This window comes from Poecilia mexicana, unplaced genomic scaffold (genome assembly GCF_051168715.1).
Source record: "Poecilia mexicana isolate PSO_F unplaced genomic scaffold, ASM5116871v1 scaffold_4, whole genome shotgun sequence".
Classification (NCBI taxonomy): Eukaryota; Metazoa; Chordata; class Actinopteri; order Cyprinodontiformes; family Poeciliidae; genus Poecilia; species Poecilia mexicana.
The window spans coordinates 674,602-701,490 of NW_028263373.1; the positions used below are offsets into that span (position 1 = coordinate 674,602).

At 36.8% G+C, this 26,889-nt stretch overlaps 1 protein-coding gene across 1 annotated transcript in view; it reads left to right on the forward strand.

Annotated features, from left to right (window-relative positions):
• Positions 1-26,676, forward strand: part of pik3ca (phosphatidylinositol-4,5-bisphosphate 3-kinase, catalytic subunit alpha) — a 29,605-nt gene extending 2,929 nt beyond the window's left edge. The window contains exons 3-26 of the mRNA XM_015005623.2: positions 4,035-4,141; positions 4,240-4,408; positions 4,861-4,987; positions 5,179-5,388; positions 5,586-5,680; positions 6,072-6,227; positions 6,954-7,199; positions 7,974-8,059; positions 8,271-8,376; positions 10,996-11,148; positions 11,250-11,402; positions 13,560-13,684; positions 13,760-13,841; positions 14,752-14,916; positions 15,803-15,906; positions 15,992-16,163; positions 17,165-17,271; positions 17,373-17,494; positions 17,882-17,960; positions 18,036-18,206; positions 19,282-19,399; positions 20,053-20,204; positions 21,153-21,315; positions 22,407-26,676. Coding sequence (XP_014861109.2) covers positions 4,086-4,141; positions 4,240-4,408; positions 4,861-4,987; positions 5,179-5,388; positions 5,586-5,680; positions 6,072-6,227; positions 6,954-7,199; positions 7,974-8,059; positions 8,271-8,376; positions 10,996-11,148; positions 11,250-11,402; positions 13,560-13,684; positions 13,760-13,841; positions 14,752-14,916; positions 15,803-15,906; positions 15,992-16,163; positions 17,165-17,271; positions 17,373-17,494; positions 17,882-17,960; positions 18,036-18,206; positions 19,282-19,399; positions 20,053-20,204; positions 21,153-21,315; positions 22,407-22,514 — 3,225 coding nt within the window. The 5' untranslated portion in view covers positions 4,035-4,085 and the 3' untranslated portion in view covers positions 22,515-26,676. The remainder of the gene's footprint in view (positions 1-4,034; positions 4,142-4,239; positions 4,409-4,860; positions 4,988-5,178; positions 5,389-5,585; positions 5,681-6,071; positions 6,228-6,953; positions 7,200-7,973; positions 8,060-8,270; positions 8,377-10,995; positions 11,149-11,249; positions 11,403-13,559; positions 13,685-13,759; positions 13,842-14,751; positions 14,917-15,802; positions 15,907-15,991; positions 16,164-17,164; positions 17,272-17,372; positions 17,495-17,881; positions 17,961-18,035; positions 18,207-19,281; positions 19,400-20,052; positions 20,205-21,152; positions 21,316-22,406) is intronic.
• The last annotated feature ends 213 nt before the right edge of the window (positions 26,677-26,889 follow it).

A 26,889-nucleotide genomic window follows, 5' to 3' on the forward strand; every position in this document is an offset into this window, starting at 1 on the left:
ACATTACAAAGTATTTTTATCCAGTTTCTTGTGCAAATATTTTCTTATTTCAAGGGTACTAACTTACAAGTTACTATTGAGCAAGAAATATGAGTATTATAAGTTAATAATTCCAAAATATTTTTGAAAAAGTATTTCTTCTACTGGCAGATTATATCACTTATGGGAAATCATTTATAGGAGAAATAAGTTGCCAGTGAAATTGATACTTTTTGTAAATCAATATGAAGCGATCAGTGGCGTAAAATAAGCTACGTTTTGCTAAAAAGTTACTTGTAAGTTAGTTTTGTTTTATTTCAAGATTTGCACTAGAAACTAGACAAAAATACTTGGTAAGATTGTGTATTTTTGCAGCGTCTTCACGGAAAACACTGGTAACTTTTTGGAAAGTAATTTAAAAAATGTCATTGTTTTAACTAAAAAATGTTGGTGAGCTCAGCAGATTTGTCAGAAATTTGCTGTTTGTGACAAATTACATTTCCTCATAATGTGCAGATTCTGTCATTGTCTTGTGTTTGTATTAATATGGTTGTGTTGTTAAATCCTTTTGTATGCCTTTAAGAAAGGAAGGAAGTGACTTCGACATCTGTAGCTTGTTTTTTAATCTTTTGGGTTTTTCACATCAGCAGAATTTGTAAACGAGCTTAAATGTGCCGACTACAAGCTGGAAATCATGGAGTCAGAATCATATTTTTAACCTTAGGAATACACATATATATATGTGCTCTTTTTGCTCAATGCACTAAAATAAATATTTCATTTTTTTCCTTGTACCTTCTTGAGGAAACTAGATTAAATATTATTCATTTATGGACCCGGATCTTTTCCCAGAACTCATCCAGGAAACACAAAGTTGAACACCATAAATCTCACTGATATTCTGAGGGAAGGTTTGTTCTTTTGTTCTCATTTATTTATTAAATGTAAGTAAACCATTTCAGCCGTGCAGTAAAACATCCAGAATGGTGTAAAATGGTGATTATTGTTAAGTGTTAATGGCAGAAAGTGGCCTGCTTTCCCATCGCCGTGTCGGCTGCAGCTGACTCACCGTGTTGTCGTGTTTGAGTTTCTGGACCTCAGCAGACTGGCTAAAGTAGTTGTGTCATTTCCCGGCACAAAGCCGAATGAGCCAATCATGACTGGTAACTAAAATGCAGCGCTTTCGTTCATCCCAGTTCATTTTATTTGTAAATATTTGCCATTTGAAATTGGCTGTTTCTGACCAGTTGCATGATTTGCAGCTTCTGTCATCGTCTTGTTTTTATTTACTTATTTTTCTAATTGGGTGTTGAGTTGCTTTCTACTCCTTGATTTCTGAAAAGAAGACATTGTTTGGAGTTTAAGGTTGAGTTTCTGATTCATTATTTTAATTTTAATAGATTTTTCTCTCTTCTTTTGCTTACTTTCTTTTCTAAAACAGAAATTTCAAATGAGTATTTTCAAACAGTTGCTCATATTTCAATCGTCCGTCTGAGTTGCAGGATACCTATGAAAATATTTGTTATAAAATAAATAAAGTGATATTTGCAGAAAAAAATCTGCATTTTTTTGGAAAAATCCCGTTAAAAGCCTCCCTTTCTTGTCCTTTTTTAAAAATAAGTTTTGTATATTTTTTCTCTTTAAAATAAAATAAAATATGTTACCCATTTGTGGGTAACGTATTTTATTGTCGTAGAGTTATCTCGGGTGACGTTATTTATTTGTGATGCCTCTTTTTTCTATGTTTTTTACTGCAGTTTAGTTTTGCTGGGTGTCTCCTGTCATTTATTTGGGGGTTAAAATTAGATTATGCATGAATTTTGTACCAAATATGTCAATATGTTGCTAAAAATAAATAAAAAGATATTTGAAAGAAAAATGTCTTAAGATTACTAGAAAAAGATAATTTTGATTATTTAAAAGCTTACTGAAAATATTTTGATGCTGTTATGTTTATAGATTATCTCTTAATAAAATAAGGAACGATCAACATTCCTCATTTTATTATTTTACTCTTTTTTTTTTGTTTTTCCCAATACAAAATCTCACAAATTTGCTATTTTATTCTCCTAACATTATGTCTTTATCCTGGTGATATCATGACTTTATTTATGTTGGTGTTTTTGATTGATATCTGTTCAGCACTTTGGTCAGTTTTGCCCTTTTGCCAATCTTGGTGCAAAAGATAAAATCCATATTTCATAATAAATACTTCTTGAATCACACATTTATGCAAACAGAAGCGAAACTTTGGGTTTCAGTTTCTTTAACAGTTCCTGATGTGACGCAGCTTTCATGTAGAAGTAATTGGACTGAATCACCATTTCGTTCCACTTCATTTGTGCTCCTAAAATAAAACCGGAGCTGTGAGCGAAATGAGTCGGTCTCACCGTTACTCTCCTCACCTGGATGGACAGATCTGGTCGCCACTGAACCAGCTCTTCTCCAGGTCCTGATCCTGATTTATTTCAAAGTATTAGAGGGAAAGTGTCTTGTTTCCTGCTCTCTGGAGTTTGAAAGTTAAGGTTCTCCAAGCTGAATATGTTGTTGAATTTCAATCATAAACATTCCCCCATGTTCTTATTTTATGATGAGAAAACTCTGATGGCATTACTAGAAAACTGACGTTTCTTAAGGCGTTTAACATTTTTAAAAAAAAAATTTCAATGAATGATATTCAATGCAAAGTTGGGGAACAAAATGATAAATGCTGGAAATTTCTTTCTGCAAACAGAGAGACTCGCTGTAAACTCAAATTATGTTTTGGTTTTATTGGACGATTTTTAATTCAGAAACCAGTTTCTCTATTCAAGCAATCTGGAGATTCTGTTTAAATTATGTGACTGAAAGAGGAAAAGACAACGTAAACAAAATATTTATTGAAAACAATTTTATAAGTTTTGAACAAACTTGTAGAATAGTTTATTTTATAATAAAGTTTGAGCTTTTACTGTGACAAAATGTCAGTGTCCAAGTGGCATGAATGCTTTTGTACGTCTTTGAGTTAAAACTTAGTTCTGTTTTCTTTAGTATCCTCTCTAGCATGTGGTAGAAACTCTCCAAATAGTTTAAGTACTGAAAAGGTTATTTTGTTGCTGATTTTACTTAAAATATGTGCTATATTTTTAATGTAAAGAAATTTAGATGATAAAGCCAACTCTCAAAGTTTGGACGTTGCTCATGGTTGCAGTTTAGATGAATTTATGATTACATGTTTTGTGTATTTTTCTAATTCTTATCTCTCAATGAGGGTGGAGAAAATACTGGATTTTTCTTTGGTCTGATAAAACACTGATTAAATTTCTGTCCTGTTCCTGAGAGTCAAAATGAGTTGATAATTAGGGATTAAAAGTTCCTCTGATGGGTGCTGTGGTGGCACAGGGGCAAAGCACAACCCATGTATTGAGGCCTTAGTTCTCATGGCGGTGGTCGCAGGTTCGATTCCCAGCTTGGTGACATTTGCCCCATGTCTTCCCCCTCTCTCACTACCCTCCTTCCTGTCAACTACTTCCAAATAAAGGCCACTAGTGCCAACAAAACCTTAAAAAAAAAAGTTCCTCTGATGGTCTGTTCATGAACTTGTTTGGTTTTATTCAGCAAACAGTGTCTGAACCACAGATTTTCACCAACCTCATCAAATCCTCAGTTTAAAGCTGTTCACAATAAAATGAAAGTACCAGAATTACCTTGTTTGGTTCACCAACCAAAATAAGTAAGATTTACATAAACGTGAAATTATTCAAATGGGCAAGTTTTGCATTTCATTATGAAAGTTTTAAAGTCAAATACTTTGACACAACCATGTTACGTAAACCCACAAGTTCCCTTTATGCAACTCTGGAATGTTTTACATAGGTGGTGGTCATTTTTCCATTTCCTACTTTTGTGGCTTTGGTTGTTTCATACAATGTGCTGTTTTGTTTGCTTTTTGCGGGATATGAAAGGCGATCTGCTGCAGAACATTTTGGACCAGACATGCTGCAGTAATTCCCTACAAGCTGACATCTGATTTAAAATAGTTTCAAGTCATAAAACACAAGATGTTGTGTTTTCAGGTAGCTCTCTTCAGCTTACCTGTGCAGCAGAGCTGAGAGACAGAGCAGAAGATGCCTCCCAGGCCGTCCTCAGGGGAGCTGTGGGGCATCCACTTGATGCCCCCAAGGTATGACTTCCTGTTCTGAAATTCAATGTTAATTTATGTTATTCCAAGCAGAAATATCAGCAGGAAAGCATTGATAGTGTTGCTCGTTGTGACTGCAGGATCCTAGTGGACTGCCTGCTGCCCAATGGGATGATTCTGACCTTGGAGTGTCTCCGAGAGGCCACGCTAATCACCATCAAGCATGAGCTGTTCAAGGAGGCCAGAAAGTATCCCCTCCATCACCTCCTGCAGGAGGAAACCTCCTACATTTTTGTCAGTGTTACACAGGTGAGAACTTGACTGATGTTTTTTTTTGGGGTTGTGGGGCAAAAGTACTTTGAAAAATTTACTTTTTACATGTTTTTTGTCTCTACTGGTTCTAAAAACAGGCCAAGTGCTTAAAAAACCCCATCTGACTTTTTAAAATAATTCAATGCTCCCTAGTGTCTGGAAAATTTGTCATTTCAAAACCCTTCTGAATGCAACGTCATGAATCACCTAGTAACCGAGGGAAGGCCAGTGCGTAACCTAGCAACCCCAGCAGAATTCTGCCAGTGGCCTAGCAACCCCAGCAGAATTCTGCCCGTTGCCTAGCAACCTATGCAGAGACCTTTCCTAACCTGTTCAAGAGAGAGCACAATGGGTCACTTTAAAGATTAATTGCGTGTATTACTTTTGATCAAGCACTCTCATTTTTTATTTTTTTTACATTTTGTTTATCTTTTGCTCTAAAACAACAGGAAGCAGAGCGGGAGGAGTTCTACGATGAGACTCGAAGGCTGTGTGACCTTCGACTCTTCCAACCTTTCCTCAAAGTGATCGAGCCGGTCGGCAACAGAGAGGAAAAGATCCTGAACAGAGAGATCGGTGAGATCCTTGGTTCTAATAAAACACTAAACAAGGATTTTTCTAAATCTGTAAACATCATTTTGTTGGAGTAAATTGAATAAATGATGGATTTTCTGCAATTTCAGTATTTTTGTTGTTGTTAGTTGGCCACAATTAATACAAGTTAACTTAAAACGAATTAACCCTCCATTTTGTGTGTGCTGTGTAAGGTTTTGCCATTGGCATGCCTGTGTGTGAGTTTGACCTGGTGAAGGACCCAGAGGTCCAGGACTTCAGGAGAAACATCCTGAATGTTTGCAAAGACTCTGTGGAGCTGAGAAACTCCAGCGGTCCTCACAGCAGAGCGCTGTACGTCTACCCTCCCAACGTCGAGTCGACACAGGAACTCCCCAAACACATCTATAGCAAACTGGACAAAGGTACGCAACGATTTACAATCCAATCACACAACTTCATTACTGATGATCAGAGGAGTAACTGGAGCGATACCCGTACAGCATAAATACCATATTCCATCCATTTGCCCCATGCTATTTGACAATGAATTTGCATTCTTTCTCGTTGAACAGTATTCTTGTGATTTCTTTTATTTATTTATTTTCTGTTGGTCTTACAGGTCAGATTATTGTTGTAATATGGGTGATCGTTTCCCCAAACAATGACAAGCAAAAGTATACACTAAAGATCAGCCACGACTGTGTGCCAGAACAGGTGAGTTTCATTAACCACACATTAGAAATACACTTTTAAAGCTGACTTAATTATAACATGTAACAGTAAAGAGTGCATAGGGCATCTCATTACATTAAAATATTGTTGAATATTTATTTCAAACATTTATTTATGATATTTTAAATTTTTATGATTAGTAGCTACGGGAAGCCCAAAATTCTGGGTCTCAGAAAATTATATTATTACATAAAAAGTACATTACAACTTACTTAGTCACTGAAAAACATGCAGACTTGTCCAGCACATAATTATTGGCATCTTTCACAAGGAGAAGCTGCAAAAGACCATAACTACAGAAACGTGGTTCACTTATTGATGTGTCCAAAACCAAACTCCAGCATAATTTCTTTGCATGCATCGCGTCCTAAAGGTGATTGCAGAGGCCATTCGCAAGAAGACGCGCAGCATGCTGTTGTCCCCAGAGCAGCTGAAGATGTGCGTTCAAGAATATCAGGGGAAATACATCCTCAAAGTTTGTGGCTGTGACGAATACCTGCTGGAAAAGTATCCCATAAGCCAGTACAAGGTAAGACCCAGCTGACTGGTTCTGGGAGATGGGACTGTTTAATCCCAGTGGCTCTGTTTGGCATCTATGGAAGAAGGTAAAGGCCACTGCAAAAAGATGCATAAATGCTGATTTTAATCTCAGAATTCTTTTTTTTCCTTCTTCAGAATTCTGACTGTTTTCTCAGATGAATTGTTTTTCTCATAATTCTGACTTCAGTGCCAGAATTTTCACTTTTTCTATCAGAATTCTGAGTTTTTATTTCTTCTTAGATCTTTTTTCCTCAGAATTTTTATTTTCAGAATTTATATTTTTTTCATAAATCTATCTTTAGTATCATAATTTTTACCCTTAGGATTCTCACTTTTTTCGCAGAATATTTATTTTCAGAATTCTGACCTTTTTTTCTTCAGAATTTAACATTTTTTCCTTAGATTTTTTTTTTTTAGAATTCTGCCTTTTGTCTTAGAATTATGACTTTTTTTCCTCTCATAATTGTTTAAATTTGTCATGCACCATCTGGAAAACAAAATCTTTAAAAAAAATAAAAATTAGGAACAGGCTGAATAAATTGTAGGTTTACAAAATCTGTAACAAAGAAGGAACAATGTTTATTTACTTGGATTTTTTGTCAAAGATTAATACAGAATTAGAATTATGAGATTAAAGGCAGGATTATTTTTTTCTTTAGTGGCACTAATCGTCTTCCGTAGTGTCTTACAAACTGTTTCTTTGTTTTTCTTGCAGTACATTCGTAGTTGCATCATGCTGACCAGGATGCCAAACCTGATGCTAATGGCTAAGGACAGCCTGTACACTCAGCTGCCGACTGATAACTTCGTCATGCCATCGTACTCTCGACGTATCTCCACGGCAACGTCGTACATGAATGGAGAGGCTTCGTCCAAGTCGCTGTGGAGCATCAACGGGACTCTGCGAATACGAATCCTCTGCGCCACCTACGTCAACGTGAATATACGTGACATAGACAAGGTGGGGACAAATCTACATGAGTGCTTTTACATTCAATAATAAACGGAGCAGAACCTAAACTTAGTTTTACAGCAGAATCACTTGACTGATTTTTTTTATTTATTTATTTTTTTAGCTTTTTAGCTTTGCACAGCTTCCTTTGTTCCTACTTGTTGCTTCCTGTTGAAATAAATGGAGCTACCAACTGAGTTCAACCAAAGGGAACCAGATCTGTTTCTTGTCTTTAAATGTAAAGGAAGGCAGATAAACGGAGTAGCAAACAGCACAAGCCCTGAGTAAAAAATAGAAATACTCAGATATTTTGGCAGTAAGTTCATGTTTCTTGGTGTCTGGAAAACGAACCGTTTCAAAAACCTCCTGATTGTTACCTAGCAATTCATGCTGAGTTCCAGCACATTTGGTCAGCTGGTTTTACCACTGCATGCTTTTTACAATGGTTGCTGGAAAAGACAGTTTTGTTGTTGACTTACCACCCAGAAACCACAAGCTGCATTATTGTTGCTTGTGCAAGAGGCTCCACTTCTGCTTTTCAAAGATGTCCGGTTGTATAATTGCATTTGTCTGTTGTCGTTTTTACGTGCGAGTGTAAACATTGAGGTGGGGGGCGTGGCCAGCAGGGCCTCATTTAGATTTAATGTGACAAGAAGCCCTAAAACAGCTCATATTAAAATCATTTTGTTCAAAAATGCTATGAACATGTTTTGTATAGACCATAGAGCTATCCTAGCCTGTGCAACCTTTAAATGTAATTTTGAATTTCCTCTTTTCTTGCAGATTTATGTGAGGACCGGAATTTACCATGGAGGTGAACAAATGTGTGACAACGTCAACACACAGAGAGTACCCTGCTCTAATCCCAGGTACGTGGTCACTACTTTTAAAAAAATCCATCCTCCTGCTCTGTGTCCTGTTAAGTAAGACACAGAACAGGAGGATGGATTAACAGCAGGATGGTGAGATTAAATAGCTGAATTTCATTTCTGTTGAACCAGACCTTTTTCCTCACCTTTGAGAAGTTTCCATTCCTTGTCTGATGCGTTGTTTTTGCACTGCGATTTCCATTTTGTGCAGGTGGAATGAGTGGCTCCCCTATGACATGTACATCCCGGACGTCCCCCGAGCTGCCAGACTCTGTCTCTCCATCTGCTCTGTTAAAGGCAGAAAGGGAGCCAAGGAGGTAAGACATCTCTGCGTTTAACCATGTCTACTAGAAAACAGAGAAATGCTTCTGTTTTAAATTCTGACTGCAAAGTTATGGGTGTAAATCACAGGACAGTGAAAAAAAACCTCTGATAATCCGCTAACGCATAAACCTCATGTGACGTTACACTTCCAGGAACTTCGTAGCTGACAACTATCTTGGTAGGCATCTTTTGCTAACTGTCTTTACAGTTGCTATGGAGTTGCTACGACAACAATAAACAAGACACTAGCTAAGACCTAGCTCTCGCCTAGCTTCTACCTAATTTATGAACAGTACAAGTACATTGTAACTTTTTTTGAGTGCTCTATTTTCTTTTTCTTGGTCTTGAAGCTGTGGTTCATCAATGCTTTGCGCTGCGTTTGCCTACCAAGATGGCGGTTCAGTGCCGCGGCTCACTTCCGGTTCAGACTTGTGGGAACTATGTATTCAGCCTTTCTGTTGAAATGTGCTGTACAAATCAACTTGGTTGATTAATTGATTGTATATATGTGCAAATTGTTTGTGTTGCTCTTTAGCTAGCTCTGAAAACAGTTGGCACACTTGGCCTACTGTGCGCTAACTGTAATTTTCCAGATTAAATTTAATCTGAAAAACAGTTATAAAACTTGACTGTTTTATAAACTTTCCACTTTTAGTGGAATAAAGTTTGACGTCTCTGAAGTTTTGTTATCAACTGTTAAGAATTGAGGTAATTACTCATGCTCTTATTTTGAAGGGGAAGAACATTGTTTACACAGCAGTTCTGTTTCCTCTCCATGTTGCTGTTTTTTCCCCTCCTGTCTCAAATATACAAAACATGTTTTATTTCAAACATACAGGAACAAAATAAAAAATGGATGATAGAGAACAATATATAAACATAAATGCAATGGCTATGTCCAAGTTATCCACATTAAATTGGTGCTTTAGGGTTGTAGTCTTTCAAGGGCTGATGCTATTGGAATTGAAGTTGGCACTTTAGCATTAGCTTCAGCTAAATACTAATACGCTATGTAGTGGAAGCTAATGCTAAAGTAATGTTTTAGCATTAGCAGAACTCATGTGAGTATAATATAATATACTTTATGATCCCCAAGGGGAAATTTGCTTTTTTGCTGACAAGCTACTCCATCTAAAAAGTGAGTACAGTAAATATTAAATTATGATTAGTGCTTTTAGGGTTAGCCCTGCTAGCTTTTTAGTTAGAGGTTCCACCATTGGTCAAATGATGGGGGTAAATATGTAGTATAGGGTAACTTTTAGAAACGGCACACAGACAGCAGTATATTTGTTTCATTTGCTGCTGTGTGTGCTGTTTGAAAGGCCTCTCCTCCTCATCAGTCTGAGGTGAATGGAAGCTGTGGCGTCATCTTTGGCTCTGTTTAATTACTAATCAGTCATGGGCACCTTGGTGGCAGAAAACGTCAATAGGAACAGAACCAGCTAAAGTGACCTGACCATTTATTTAAACTGGGATTTTTTTATGTTGAAAAATTTCTTTTTGAACTCGCTTTGTTGTAATTTTACTGAAAACACAAATGCAGATTAAGAATCATATCTAGAAAACCTTTTAGATGAGGTTTGTGTGGGTGGAGTGTGTCAATGAAAGCCAGACATGGATATTGTAACGGACACCTAAGGTGAGTCCCGTCTCCTGACCCGCAGCGCTAGGTTGATGTCAGAGTAGCGGATGCCCTTTCATGGCCTGTCTAAATTAAAGATAAACATCTTTCTTTGTCCCACCACTTACTCTTAACAGGTGCATTTTGACTTGCTGGCTGCTGGTAGCTGCCTCTGCCATATTCACAGCTATTGTCCTTTTTGATAGCTTTGTGGCCACTTTTGTTGAATTCTTGCAAATGAGGCTGAAATAACTAATTTGATTAATCGTTTTTTTCAAATGGTTGTCAACTAATTTGGTAACTGAATAATCGTTAACTAGAGCGTACACTCTGGAACATGCAATTTGCTAAAAGAACAACACTTTCAGAGCAGTAATTAAGCTAAAACTGTACAGAAATGTATACATTTTGCACTTAAGATATAAACCCCCCTCCATTTTTTGTATGTAAATGTTTTACCCAGAACTCCTCAAGTTGCAGTTTTAGCTTCAGCTGCTTCATAATCTGATAAAAAGTCTAAGAACCTTTTGCTATAAAGTTATTAATTGGTTAATAAAAAAAATCAATAGATCAACCCATTGTATTTGTATTGATAAGTCAAATGATGAAAGGAATGCTGTGTTATATTTTAGGGAGTTGCGACTACCGATAAATAGCTGCTAATCTTCCTTTGCTAGCTAGCTGGTTATTACATAGCTAGCTAGCCGGTTACTAGGTAGCTAGCTATCATTGTGGGTATGTGTACATTTATTGCCAGTTGGCTGGACAATAGCTCACTTCTGTTAGCAACCCGCTAACCCATACATAGCCATTATTTGCGATTTTTCTTTTGTGATACAGCTCTTAAATTCATTGATGATGATCTTAAAAAGTCTTACATTTGAGTGAAAGCTGTAGAAACCTTGTTTTATAATCTTTTGGGTTTTTATGAAAGCGGAATCTTGTAAAATTCACCCTTGTGTGTTTTTTTTTTTTTTGTGGTGTTTTCCAGGAACACTGTCCACTAGCTTGGGGCAACATTAACCTGTTTGACTACACTCACACTCTGGTGGCCAACAAGATGGCTCTGAACCTCTGGCCAGTCCCTCATGGCCTGGAAGACCTCCTCAACCCAATAGGAGTCACTGGATCTAATCCCAATAAGGTATTTAACATGTTTTCATAATAAATAATGAGCCTTAAATGGCATACAGCAGTCTGCATGGTATCTGAATATTTTTTTCGTTTATTTTAATGTATATTTAGGAAACGCCATGTCTGGAGCTGGAGTTTGACCACTTCAGCTGTCCTGTCAAATACCCAGACATGAATGCAGTGGAAGATCATGCAAACTGGATCATCTCCAGGGAACTGGGCTTTAACTTCAACCTCTCAGTCAACCACTCGGGAACTCAACAGGTCTGTCAAAAATAGGCATTTAGTTTTATCTGGAATTGTATTTAAATTGACGAGCAGTGTCAATGTGAGCAGTTGACATCAGTTTCTGCTCTAACGGAGTTTCCCTTCCATAAATGAAATTACATGAATTGACATAGTTTGCAGGGTGTGATGCTGTTAACGTGTGAAGGGGAAATCTGTTGAATGAGTTGTGATTTAAGCCCGATGGTTTTATAACACATTTTGTTGCCTCCTGATATTTTACACACGCTTTATAATTAACACGTCTCCTCACACTGTTCACACCCTCTCACATGTCGTTCTGTGTATCACATCACTTCCGTGTTTGTGCAGTGAAACTTTTAAAATGGGTCACGTTTATTCAGGGTCGTTACGTTGAGGAAACATGGGCTTGCTTTTGATATTACTGGGAAAACAGGAAGCTTAGCGGGTTTAATGTCAGCTCAGGTATCCCGTTATAGTTTCAAAACTCTAAAAAATCTAATGGGAAATGAGAATAAAATCTGATTTATTTATATTTTTGACCTTTGATTTTGTTTTAATGTTCATGAAAGAGTGTGATGGATGGATGGAGGGATAAATATTTAACTACAAAACCTTTTGCTAACTTGTTACTTCCAACACTATAATGGTGGCTCAGAGGTGCCAGTTCAGATTACTCTCTTCAGTTATTCATGACGGTGTAGATGATGCTCTGTCTTATCAGATTTCTACATGATGTGGGGCATGAAAACCGCGACTTCTGCCATGTTGAAGTGACACATTGAAGATAGTTGGCCAAGGAAGAGGACATGAATGATGCTAGCTGATTTGCTCATCTCTTCTTTTGTTTTTTGTTTGGCAGATCAGTCTTTGACTTCATAGCAGGATAATTTTATATAGTTTTAAATATGGTGGAACATGATTTATACTTGATTCATAGTTTTAAAAGCTGGTTTAATGTAATATATTTGGAGAATTGTGGGTTTATCAGCAGATTTTTCAAATTTTTTCAACAAAAAACTCAACAAATCTCTTTTGTTTTTAAACATCCCCACGCTGAGACACCATTCATAACATTTTCAAATAATATATCTTAACGTATAAAACTTATTTCTTTGTGTTGGTGGATTTCAGTGTTTCTTTAGACCAGTGGTCCCCAAAGTAGGTCCTGGAGGACCAGCATCTTGCATGTTTTAGGTCTCTCCCTGGTTTAGAGCATCATTAGAGGCCTAAGAAGAACATTGACATGCTGAAAAGGTTGTTTCTACCACCAGGGAGGGAACTGAAACATGCAGGATGCCGGCCCTCCAGGACCCACTTTGGGGACCACTGCTTTAGACAAAGTTATTACATATTCACTGATGTACTGGGAAAGCACAGAGATAGTGATACTGTGAAAGGTTGGTTTAGATTTTACATCTCCGATTAGAACTACTTTGTCTAATCGGACTAATCAAAATCAAATCAATAATCAAATGTGGGGTTCCTCAGGGCTCCATTCTCGGGCTCCTCTCATTCTGTGCCTAAATAGTTCAGATTTTAGATTACTACCAATTTCATCATAGAAATTCGAATGGCACACTACTTTATTTTTGTCCATATTGTCAATGAGTGGATTTGGTCAGAATTTTCTCCAACTTAAAGCTTAAAGGCTTGGTTGTGACAAAATGTGTCGATAAAACCATCTAATAGCAAACTGTTAAAATATCTTCCTTTGCATTCAATGAGTGATTCTGAAATTTAAATTATATTAAACGATGAAGTAATTTGGCACTATACAAATATAAACTAATTCACTATGAAAGTAATGATTAACCCCACAGTTCTTATCCTGAACTTCTGTGGCTTTTTAGAGTGTCCTGTAAAACCGTTTAAATTACCCTGTGCCAGTAAACTTGACTCATTTGGCTTAGTGAAATTCTTGTGAACAAGGACTTTATAGAGAAATTTATAAGCTGTTGAGGTTGCCACTCTTATAAAAGCCAAACTGATTAAATTTTATTTCTGGTTTTAATGATTGCAATGAATGTTGGGTAGTTTTTTTCCAACAATCTTTTGGTCTGTATTGATATTTAAAAGCTGTTTTTTTATTGGCGATTACTTCTCCAGTGTTACTGGATGGTTACTGCGGGTAGTGATGAAGTGTTTCAGCGTGTCGCTTCTGTTCGGTTCCAGAGCAGTCGGGCGGCCAGAGATCACGCCCTGACGGAAAGCGACGGCGAACAGATGCGACAGCTGAGTAACAGGGACCCTCTGTCTGAAATCACTGAGCAGGAGAAAGACTTCCTCTGGAGACACAGGTGAGCAACTCGTTCACACTGGAACCATATGGCGACCCAAACATCACAATCATCTCCTGCTGCTTCCTCTGCCAGGCACTACTGTATGAACATCCCAGAGATCCTTCCCAAGATACTTCTTGCTGTCAAATGGAACTCCAGAGATGATGTAGCGCAGGTAAAGCATGGTTATCGACACATTGTGGTGTGTTAGGAGGGCACAGAGCTGCTCCCCAACGATGGCTAGCATTGGTTTTACCTGTCGAGTTGTCAACAAAACGCATTAAATAAGGGTAAATGTACACTTTACTACCAATTGTCAGCACTACAACAACTAGTAACAAGGTCAGGAAAAAGTCTTAATTAAGAAAAAATAGTGAGGAAGAGGGAAGTAGTTCAGTTATGCTAGCTTGACTATGACAATCATAACATTTAGATGTGCTGCAGAATTCAGTGTTTCGGTTGGATTAGAAAAACAAAAAAGGGCGACCCACACACCATGACAGGTCATGAGTAGAGCAGGTGTTTAAATGAGCTAATCAACCGCCGCTGTGTTAGCTTAGCTTGTAGCAGCGATAGCTAATCTACCACAGCGATCACTTAATACTTGCAAAATAAACAGTATAAACAGAACTATCACAATGAATTAATTACAGTAATAAAGGATGTTGTATAAGAGTGAATTGAAACAGTCTTTTTTACAGTTTCTTCTGTTTTTTTTTTATTTCCAAAGTGTGGTGATGGAAAAGTTTGAAAACCTACCTTGGAAATGCTTGAAAAGTTCTTGAATTTTACTGTGGGGAAAATTGCACAAACCCTGGTTTTGATTTGGGAAGCAAAGACTTATTTCCAGAAAATTTTACTTTATTTCAAATGCAAAAAAATTTTCTAAAGCCTTTCTATGTTTGAAATTGTTTTATGAGAGTTTTTTTCTTCAAAATGTTACATATGCAACTCTTATAAAAAAATATTGCACGTGTTATTTCATAAATGTTTGTCCACCTTTTTATTTGTTGATGTTAAAGATGACTTAAGTGCACCTCAGTCTTTTGTTCCCAAGTCAATGTATTTTATTTCCTTCGTGCCAGATGTATTGCTTGTTGAAGGAATGGCCATCGATCCGTCCAGAACAGGCCATGGAGCTGCTGGACTGTAACTACCCAGACCCTGTGGTCAGGCACTTTGCTGTACGCTGCCTTGACAAATACTTGACCGACGATAAACTCTCCCAGTACCTTATCCAGCTTGTTCAGGTTGGTCTCAGTCTAGTACAGAACATAAATACTTGTCTTAACATTTTAAAATAAATTATCAAAAATTTTCCAAATCCATTGATGCATAAAGGGTTTTAAATACAGACTGTCTGCTTAGACTATATTTAATATAATGCATTACTGGAAGACAAGTAAAACAAAAGACGTTTGCAGGAGCAGAAAATGTTTAATTCGCCTCACTCGGTTTGTACCCTAAGGCAAGATGTTTATTAAATGTTTTGTTAAATAGTTCCTCCTATTGGAACTAGTTTTTGACTGGGGCTGGATGATGTCTGTAAACGACATCACTTTACAAGCGACCTTTGAAACTCAGAGATTTCCATGTTCTTTTTCTAGAAAATTTCTGAGATCTCAAAATTTCAAAGTTTTTTCTAGAAAATTTTTGACTTTCAAATTCAGAAATTTAGAAGTTTCAGAAAATGTCCATTAATCTCAAAATTTTTTGTTGTTTATTTTTAAGCAGTTATGAGGCATGGTGGCAAAACCTTAAAACTGCTGCTGCGCAAGTCACTCACTAGTTGTTGCTAGGTAACCAAAGAGTGAGTTGCTGGGCAACAGTGTGTGAGTTAGTTGATGTCACCAACCTTTTGTAGCTGTGAGAGGTTGAGCTATAAAAGGTTTCTAGTGTCCAACATAGAAACCGCAAAGCCTTTCCTATTCCTTCATTTCCCAGAATGCTGTGCGGTTGTAGATCAGACTTCAGTGAATTTCTTATGCATTGAATATTTAGTATTCTATCAGATGTGCTTTCTATTGATACTGAATTATTGTCCAGCCCTACTTTTGACAGATTACAATGTACAAGTCCTCACTTATTTAAAGTTAGATGTCAGAATAACTGACAACCATGTACACTTTCTTCTAGGTATTAAAATACGAGCAGTATCTTGACAGTCCGCTAGCTCGCTTTCTCCTCAAAAAGGCCCTGACCAATCAAAGGATAGGCCATTTCTTCTTCTGGCATCTCAAGTGAGTCATCTATTCACTTCCTGCATTAAAAGAGTGATTGATTCTTTGTTTTATGCTGAGATTCCTGCATGTGTTGTGATCTCAGGTCAGAAATGCACAATAAAACTGTGAGCCAAAGGTTTGGGCTGCTGCTGGAGGCTTACTGCAGGGCCTGTGGCATGTACCTCAAACACCTGAGCAGGCAGGTGGAAGCCATGGAGAAGCTCATCAACCTCACCGACATACTCAAACAGGAAAAGAAGGATGAGACGCAAAAGGTACCATCAGCACACGAGTCTTCACTTTGTTTCAAGACTCTGTATATTTTAAAAATTATTCTTTTAATATTTAGTAGGGATGCCAACAATTATTATTTTCTCGATTTTCTCGTTAGATTAAAATTAGTTCCAATTGATTAAGTTGAAACGTCCGCTTGGAGCTTCTGTTAATGTTGTAGTTTGGCCGCCATCCAGGAGAGGGCGCCGCTGGTCATTCTTAAGCGGAGCCGTTGATACAGAAATTAAAGATGGCGGCGGAGTCATTCTAGAACGAAAAAGAGAGACAGTCCAGAGTCCGGTGTGGGATGGAAAACAGATTTTATGCGGTTCAGCTTAGAAATATAAACACTCGACAAACTTCTTGATTTATCAGCTTAGTAGCGCTCGTTCAGCCAGTTTTCATGACGGAACAGGAGCAACCGAAAATGACTGATATGCTACGGAGGCAAAGAAAAGCGGAGAAAACATTCATTCAGGAACAGATGGTATTTCAGTTGGGAGGAATTAATTAATGGGGAATTAATTGTAACACATTTTAGTCCCTTATTTTTCTATTCAGAAACTTATTTTGCTATATTTTATAAACATGTCTTAAGTTTATTAATGTGAGAAAGCCACGATTTCCCTCTTTATTCATTAAACTGAGAAAATAAATTTGTAATGCGTTTTTTTTTTATTCAGCACGTTATAAAAAGTTTAGTCTTTTATGTTATAAACATAAGTTTTTAAGAAAATGGCCACTTATTAAGTAATAGTCAATCATTTAAGATCAATCAGTTTTAGATTAACTTATTAATCGATTACTTGCATCCATAATAATGTTTTGAACAATTTATTTTATAGACATAAAATACAATCTACAAATGCTGAGCCTTGAAAATTTGAGTACAAGAGTTTTATGAATGTGTAGAACCCCTGACATTAAATTCAAAAATACTTTATTGATCCCTAAGGGAAATTAAATCTAAGCGTAAATATTTGTTTTTATGTTTTTGGTGAAGGTCCAGATGAAGTTTCTTGTAGACCAGATGAAGAGACCCGATTACATGGACGCTCTGCAGAACTTCACCTCTCCACTCAACCCTGCACATCAGCTGGGAAATCTGAGGTTTGCAAAATGATGAGCTGTCATGGCGTCTCTTAGTTCAGAGTGGACGAGGGGAAAATAACTGACAGCGCCACATATCTGTAAACATTTTTATGTCTCAGGTTGGAGGAGTGCAGGATCATGTCATCCGCAAAGAGACCGCTGTGGCTCAACTGGGAGAATCCTGACATCATGTCTGAGTTACTGTTTCAGAATAATGAGATCATCTTCAAAAATGGAGATGGTAACAATCTCACACATGTTGCACTCCAGCAAACATTTCTAATCCCTTATGGAAACCTACAACAACACACGTCCTCACGAATAACTTTAAATGTATCCCGAAACGATTAATCAAATTAATCGTGATTAAGCAATTATTGCCATAATTGTCAATTAATTTAGTAATTGATTAATCTTTAACTGGCAAATACAGTCTACAAAATGCAATTTGCTGAAATAACAGACTCAGAATATTATTTAATTTAAAATGTTTCCAAAAAATATTTAGATTTTGCATTTAGGATAAAAAAAACAACCTTTTTCTGTAATTATGTTCTTTCCAGATCTCCTTAGGTGGCAGTTTGGCTTCATCTTGGTTTCTATCTGTAATCATTTGTGTTTGTCGCAGATTTGCGGCAGGATATGCTGACGCTGCAGATAATCAGAATCATGGAGAACATTTGGCAGAACCAGGGACTGGACCTACGGTACAGCAATCAGTAACGATCTCTCAGTCTCAGTTTGGGTACTTTGGTGTCATCGGGTCTGCTTTGCTTCCTCAGGATGCTCCCCTACGGCTGCCTGTCTTTGGGAGACTGCGTGGGCCTGATAGAGGTGGTCCGAAACTCCCACACCATCATGCAGATTCAGTGTAAAGGAGGCTTGAAAGGAGCCTTGCAGTTCAACTCCAACACGCTGCATCAGTGGCTCAAGGACAAAAACAAAGGAGAGACGTGAGTTTTCCACTGGTTTTAACTAGAGACTCACAGATGTTAGTATCTGTATCAGTCCCCATATTTAAAAACATTTAGATCAGGAATCGGTGACAAGGTTTCCGATCCATAAAGGGAGATCTATTCAGTCTGATTCTATGCTTTATTATTTACTTTGCATTAAATATAGATTTTCTTACTGCACTTCCTGAGCCATTTGAAAGAAGGTTTACTGCAGTCCACTTACTGTTTTTATTAGTTTCAGTTTGTTTATTTTACATTGGCTGCTGTGCTCCTAATTGCATTGACTGAACGAATTAAAGTTGTTTTTACATGTTTGACCAAAGCTTGTGAAGCTATTTGTGTATTTCAGTTTGCTCTACTGGTGCAGAGTTACCAAATAAAATTTTCATTCAGTACATTTATATCTGTTGCTTTAAAAAAGAAATTTTTTTTGTAAATTCAGCTGTTTTTCTGTATTGGATCAGTATCATCTGACACTGAACCTCAGATATCGTATCAGAAGTGAAGAAAGTGGATCGGTGCGTCCCTGTTAACGAAGACATAATTACCGGCCATCTTATTCCCACAGAATGACATTTTCATGTCTGTTTCGCTTTATTTATTTGGTTTAAATCTGTTAGCGATTGAGCATCATCATATTGTTTATTAATTGTGAAAATTTCTTATAAGAATTTTTATTTACCATCTTGTTAAATTTCAATTAATGTTAGAAAAAACCTGACATCAAAAATGTCATTACCATTTTCTCCACTGTTTGCTCCACAAGAACATCAGTAGATATGAATAAATTTGAAAATATGATTAAATGTAATTAATTTTCACAGTTTGGAATCATACTGCTGTAAAAATGTGGAAATATGAAGAGCCTGGTCTCAAATGGAAATGCCTTTCAAGAGAAGTTTTTGTTTTTGGTGCTATGAATGCTGTGCTACGCAGTCATAACCATACAGCTACCTAACAGAGGAGTAGTAAATAGCTTTTATCATCATTTCATTGTTGTTGGCATTATTGTACCAGAAAACATTGTGCTAAAATCTGATTGATATTTAAATATTTCTCTGTATTTGTGCAGGTATGACCTGGCTGTGGATCTGTTTACGAGGTCCTGCGCTGGCTACTGTGTAGCCACGTTTATTCTGGGGATCGGAGACAGGCACAACAGCAACATTATGGTCAAAGATGACGGACAGGTAACTCCCGCATGCAAACAGACATCCACCGCTCTTCTACTTCATTTAACATTTGCAAAACATTGCCTCTGTATGTGTGAAGTTACTGAATGATATATAATTGATATAATTGTCTACTAATTTAGCAGTCGATTTAAAAACAAAAAATCCTTTGTAAGTATATTCTAACCAAAACGTCTCAAATACATAGTTTTAAATGTATCTAGTTCAAATTCTGTAAAAATATATATTTTTAAATCTCTTAATCAGCACCTTTTGCTGTTCAGTTGTTAAAATAATCAAGAGATAATTCCTAGACTTTACTGGTGTTAAACCAGAGAGGTTTGGGAATTTCATAGGTTGATGCAAGAAGTTCTCTTTTCTTTTTTCTTTTTTTTCTTTTTTTCGCTGCAGAGGAATCAAGCTAACAGTACATTTTATGCAATAAAATGTTTCTTTTCTTTAAAGAAGGAATTGAATTATTTATTTGAAACTTTAATGTATTTCTACTTTTGAATAAAAAGGGCTAAATGCAAATCTGCTGAATGTGCTAGTTTTTAATTCGATAAATGGTCAGAGTAATCGATCGGACGATGACTAATATAATTGTTCCTAGATGAGCTTTAGTCAGTAAAACATTGGCAGCTGAGCTGATGGTTTTTGCTCTGTTTCAGTTGTTTCATATAGACTTTGGCCATTTCCTGGATCACAAGAAGAAGAAATTTGGCTATAAGAGAGAGCGAGTCCCGTTCGTACTGACTCAGGACTTCCTCATCGTCATCAGTAAGGGATCCCAGGAGTGCACAAAGACCAAAGAGTTTGAAAGGTTATTTCTTTCTTTCTGGTTTATTATTGTGACTGCTTTGTGTTGGTCCGACACAAATATGCAACCTCTTTAAATCTGATGAAATTTGGAAACCTGTTAGCTGCTGTACATGTTTTGTGGAGCCTTAACATGGAGGGAGAATCGGCTCTCGATTTGAAAGAATACGGCTGACACGATTAACCAGATTAATTGTGATTATTTAAATAATTAGATAATTTAGTAATCGATTAAACTGGAGTTCATACTCATAAATCAAGCCAAATAATTAACCCACAATTGTACAAAAAGTATTACGAGTTTTCATTTAAGGAAGAAAACAAACTTTATTCTGTAAATATGTTCTGTTGCCTTTACAAATTCATCATTATCAACAAAATGTGGCTCTTCTGACAAAAATGTCTTAATATCAGAGGAAAGTGATTAAAGTGATTTCTGCAAAGATAATAATGTGCAACATGAAATGAGCAGAACTGGGTAGTAACTACATTCATACAGTTACATTTAAAAATGTAATTTAAGGATTATTTTTACTACATTGTACTTCTTCATTTTTATTTTGAAGTAAAAACTTGAGGTTGCAACAAAAACCTGTTTTTGTTAGTTTTATAGGCTTTATATTGAAAGAAACTAATTTTGAGGAATTTTTCTGATTTTGTAATTATGTTATTATATGAATTATTTCAATTTTAGTGTTTAAAATACCAAAATGTACATATTGTACTTCGGTCCGTCTAATAATGTACTTATTAAATATTACGTGTTTGATGTTTTGATCAGCTACTCAGAACTTGGTAAACTTTTTGCCAAATACATTCTTACGGTTGAGTAATTACTTAGACGGATATTTTGTACTATTAGCTGAGTAAACGTATGTGGACGTAGTTCTGTTCTGAAGTTCAGTCTCTCTTCCCATCCGTTGCTGTAATCCTGTCGCCATTTTGGCTCCAGGTTCCAGGAAATGTGCTACAAAGCGTATCTGGCCATCCGCCAGCACGCCAACCTCTTCATCAACCTGTTCTCCATGATGCTGGGCTCCGGCATGCCCGAGCTGCAGTCGTTCGACGACATCGCCTACATCCGGAAGACGCTGGCGCTGGAGAAGAGCGAGCAGGTGAGTCCCGACTTCTCCGTCTTTACGTCAAAAGGAACTTCAGGAAACGTCTGGACAATAAATCAGTAACGATATGTATCGCGATAAACACCTGTGGGAATATTCACTGATCCAGGACCGCACAGCATTCTGGGGGATGTAGGCAGAGGAAAGGATTTGGCTCAGAGGTGTCCAAAGTGTTTCCATTTGCAGCTCCTGGACTGATTTTGTGTGACCTTTAAATTATACAAATGTGTCTCAGGTAGTTGATGCAAGACTTTTTTTCTCAATTAGGACAAAAGTATGTCCCACAAATTAAAATCTTCTCACAAAATCATCAGATATAACAAAGTATTTATCTTTTAATTACAACATTTCTGATTTCCACTTATCCACTAACTAATACACTTATACAGACTTTGTTGCACCAAAATCTGCTTTTATTTACACCATTAAACTTTTTCAAATAAAGATTAAATCTTGTTTTTGTTGCTGAAAATAGACCAAATCTTTTTCAGATTTGAGTTGAGCCCAAAGTAAATGGAAAGCATGGAGAAACCTTTTGACGTCTGGATCTACAGTGATTTACATATTCCTTTACTGCAAAATTAATCAAACTATTTTCTTTGTGTGACTAAAATATTTCACACTAATTTTATTATTCATTATTTAGCTGGCAATTTTGGCCCTTGTTACAAAAAGTTTGGACACCCCTGCTTTAGCAAGCTCTCGCAGCTAGCTAAGGAAAGTTGGAGGAAACAACTAGCCCACTCACTTTTTGGTTGCCTAGCAACAACCTGCTGAGTAAGAAGCAGTTTCAAGTCACACCCCCCCGCACTCCCCCCAATCTTTGGTTACCTAGCAACGACCTGGTGAGTGACGTGTGCAGCAGCAGTTTCAGGTTTTTCCCCCGTATTTCATAACTGCTTTAAAAAAAAAACCGTCTTGGAATGAAAACTGTGGATAAAATGGGAATGGTCTCCAGTTTAGCTGTATTTCAGATATTTAAAACAAAAATCGACTGACATGGAATAGGGTTTTCAGCCGTATCGTCCAGCCTGACTTCAGAGTCTCCTCCTTTCTTTATGGGTTTTGTTTCTTGTGTGACGCAGGAGGCTTTGGATTATTTCATGAAGCAGATGAACGACGCTCACCATGGAGGTTGGACCACCAAGATGGACTGGATTTTCCACACGATTCGGCAGCATGCACTAAACTAAACGCATTAAACTCAACATGGAGTATTTATTACTACACTTTTTGAAGGGATTTATTTTTCCATTGACCGCAAACTCTATAAAACTCTATGAAGTTTGCCTTTTGATTAATTTTTGAAGTACTTTTTCCCTTGTTTTGTAAACGAGGTTCTGGGTTTTCCTCCATTATCCTTTCGGTTTGCCTTTATTCGGGGTGAGCTGCTTTTGTCAGTGTGTCAATTTTTCCTCAGGACCCTGACGGTAATAACCTCCCCAGACTTTCATGTTTGGGGAAAAAAAAGGAAATCTCTTCCCTTACTTTGCTGCTCTTTAAATAAAACCAACACAGCTTAGAGAAGCCACGTCCCCCAAGGTGTGTTGGCAGACGCAAAGCACTTGCTGACCTTCAGTCTTTGCAGTGCTGCACTTTTTCTCAACTTCACTGGAGAGAGGGAAGGCACAGGAAACGGTGTGCACAGATTTTGTGGATTATCCCCCATCTATAATGTCTTCCACAGATAATTTGACCTTTTTTCATTGTTTGGGTTTTTTGAGCAGAAATTTAAAGACTAAAAGGCATCAGAGACATAGACTCTTGAGATTTTCTTTCTCTGGCGACTTCTTGTCCTAAACTTCAGGGCAGAGATGCCTCTCCTTCAAAAAAAAACAAGGAAAAAGTAATGTGTACAGATGTATGACTTTTTAAATTAATTTATGTATTTTGTTTATTTCATTTTGAAAGTCAGAAATATAACAAGATACTATTGATTTTGTACATATGTTTGGAATTTTGTCACTTAAAGCCTCTTTTGGCACCATTGCAGGTTTTTTTCTTGGTTAGACATAATGCTGATATCTTTTCATTTATAAAGTTGGCCTATTTGTTATGTCCAGTCCAGAATCAGTTATTTAGAGAAGCAAAAACTGCAAGAGTGAACATTCTGGTCTTGCATTACATATACAACAAGAAGTGAGGAGAAAACGCATCCTGGCACTTTGTGTACAAACAGGAATGGAGATTGTCACACCTTCCACTTCCCCCCCACATGCGGTTAAGTCCCAAAATACACAATCTGAGTAAATTAAACTGAACTAAGAGTAATAAAGCAAAAAAATTGAGGTTTATAGAAAATAGTAAATTTAGTCAAGCAATATTTTCGACAAGTAACATAAAAATCATCTCTGACTACATATTTTCAACCTAGAGTTTTTCTATCCCCAAAAATGTCCAGATAACCAATTGTTGTGTGTTGTGATTGGATATTAGTAGGAGAAAGTACAACCTATTTACGTTTTGCTATTCAGTGCCAAGGAGAAAACCAGCAGCCAGTGTATAAAAGCATTAGCTTGGAGAGTTAAAAAACCGGCACCCTCTGGAAAGATTTAAAAGCCCTCTGTGACGAGCCAAATCTGTCTTTAATTTACAAGACATTTAGGTTGCATGGTTCCCCTCTGTGTTTGGGCCTGAGCCGGTGCTGCCTTGCCTCAAACAACTGTCACCAACACGCCTCATAATGGGGAGTTGTGCTGAGTATGCATGCCTCACTTTTCTCCACATAGACAGTTTTACCTGAGAGTTTAACAGAAATGTTAACGATGTTATCTGTCACATCAGTCTTTAGCTCCCTCTATAGTTTATCCACAATAAAATGTTGTTTAGCCCTGAAACTGTCACTTTAGGCTAATTCTACGCAACTTTAGCACAGCAAATTATGCTAGCAAAGCTAATTTTGAAGTAATTTGTGACAAAACAACACAAAGTATATATTTTATTCTCGGAGACGTCGACTCCACTTTTAAAAGCCCCAAGAAGTGAATTGGGATTTGCTTCATACATCCAACTGTTGTTTTCTGACTCTGAAATATGGCAGATTAGTTTTGCTCAACCAGTACTCATATGGCCAAAAAGACAACTTAAGATGGATTAAAACTTTATTTGTTGAAAAGTTAAGACACTTAATGATTACATTTAAATGTAACGGGAACTTTATTGAAATTAAAATGTTTTCAGTATTTCAGTTATTTGGCATGTAATCAGTGCTGAAAACTGCAACATGTGACACTAAACCGCTCAATTGGCTGAAGTTTGAACTTTGTGATGCTCCAGAAATTAGAATACTTTGTATAATTAATTGGGTAATTAAAAACCCATTATAGTAAATGAATATACTGAAGAGCTTCACCAGACCAGCCAGTTGTATTAAGAGGCCAAAGTGGTAATTTGTTTTAATTTGATTCAACCATTTTGTTATGTTTGTGCAGCGTCATTAGCCTGATTGTGTTTCATTACCCAAGTGGACCTCCTGTTTGTTTTTTTTGTACGAGTGATTCCTGTGAAAGCTCATATTGTAGAACCATGTTGGAAATACACTACAAGATGAAAAAGAAATGCTAAATAATTTGAAATATTCTTGCCTTTTTTTGCATGCTTTGCAAATAGCATAGCGAGTGTGTATGACGGAAAATGTGTAATTAGGTGTGGCAACTATGTTGTGTGTTGTCATCCCATGCATCCTCCGAGTCATTCTGTGCAGGCTGCAGAGCTTCATTGGCAGGTTCCAATGGAAAACGACGCGCGATGCCTGCTATAACGGTGTCTAAATGGTTTGGAAACACCCCCATCTTCCCTGGCAGGAAATATTTGCCAGCATTTTTTTTGTTTCTAAGGAAAGATAAATAAGGGGAAACAAACTTTTTTTATATATATGTATGTACATGTGTTACTTGAAATTTCATGAATTGGAGAGATTATGTCTAATTAGTTCCAATTATGAGAGTCTGTATTGTACTGTATAAGCACCGATGGCTGAAGCATTGTTTAGTACGAGTAGTGAATGTTATTCGTGCCACAGTGAAGACTCAATTACATCTCGATCTGAGGGATACTTAAATACCTTGAAGACTAAAAAAATGTTTATTATCTTGTAAGATTCCAGCAGCTTTCTAAAGCATGGTAGGTTAAAGTGGTTGTATTACTCAAATCCAAGTTTTTCCTCCTGGAAGTAATCACACTTCAAAAACACAAAGTCTTACCAAGTATTTTTGGCCTAGTTTTTAGTTCAAATATCTTAGTACACCTGAAATAAGACGAAGCTAATTAATAAATTACTTTTCAGCAAGTTATAGGAACTTGCTTTAACTCAATAGTTCCTTAATATTGGTGGAAAAAATACTAGTTCAATTGGCAGATTATTTCACTTACAACACAGGAAAAGTGTTTTGCTAAAAGTGAAAATAACCTGCCAGTGGAACTAGAACTGGGTTGCTAGGTGACGGGCTGGGCTTGGCTGGGGTTGCTAAGTAACGGCACAGTGACCATTGATTGTGTAGTTAAATAATCTGCCACTAGAACTGGTACTTTTTTCATCAATATTAAGGAATTATTTACTTAAAGCAAGTTGCTATATCTTGCTGAAAAGCTGCTTGCGTGTTAATTTTGTCTTATTTCAAGTGTACAAAGATATTTGCATTGGAAACTAGACCAAAAATATTTGATTAGATTTTGTGTTTTTGCAGTGCACCTTCAACAAGAACACTTTAGGAAGCTCAACACAATAAAGTGCAATAAGCCATAATCCTGCCTTTTTAGTGGCTTTCATTATGACTGTTGGACTAAAATGTTTAATCTACCATATAAGCCATTTGTCTTTGTATTGAATTCAGTCGTCGCCTGATGGTTTTGTTTTGTTTTTGTTTAAATGCACTGTTTCTACTGAGCCTCAGATTGAGCCATGAACTGAGAAAATGTCACAAAATGGATTTAAAATTCTGTTTTTAAATTTCAAGCAAATTCTCTGGAATATAAAAGATGAAATATTTTACTTGTGTGCAGCTCTGTGAGTTAGAGTAGTAATGTACCGTGCTGCCAGAACTCTGTTTTTCACATCCTACTTGCATGAGATCAGTATTTATTTTCCTAATTCCTAGTTTTATAATCTCCCCCCCTCCTTTTTTATTTTGATAAGCATACATTTACCTTATTAACAAATGCCTTAAGTTTGCTCCCTGTAGGTTTTGGGACATTTGGTGTTTAAGTTGCATTATTATTGCTGTTTTATTTATGGATGTACATTTGTTTTGCTTTTGTTCAACATTCAGAGAGGCGACGGTTGTATTCCCTGACCGACCGACTGACTGGTCACCAGGGCGTTCTGTGAAGTGTGTAAATAAATTTGTTAAACATTCACCTGTGTGTTTGCTCCTGTGCTGAACACAAGAAGTTCCAACTGTTCCTGCAAACTTTTGTTTGTCACTATTACTTTTACTAGGATTTTTTTATTCATTCAGATAATTATATTTCTCAGATTTTCACAAATATTCAACTCTTAAATGTAGATTTTTATTTTTATTTTTACTATTTTCATGTTCTTTACAAATCAATCATAAGCTACAAATTTTG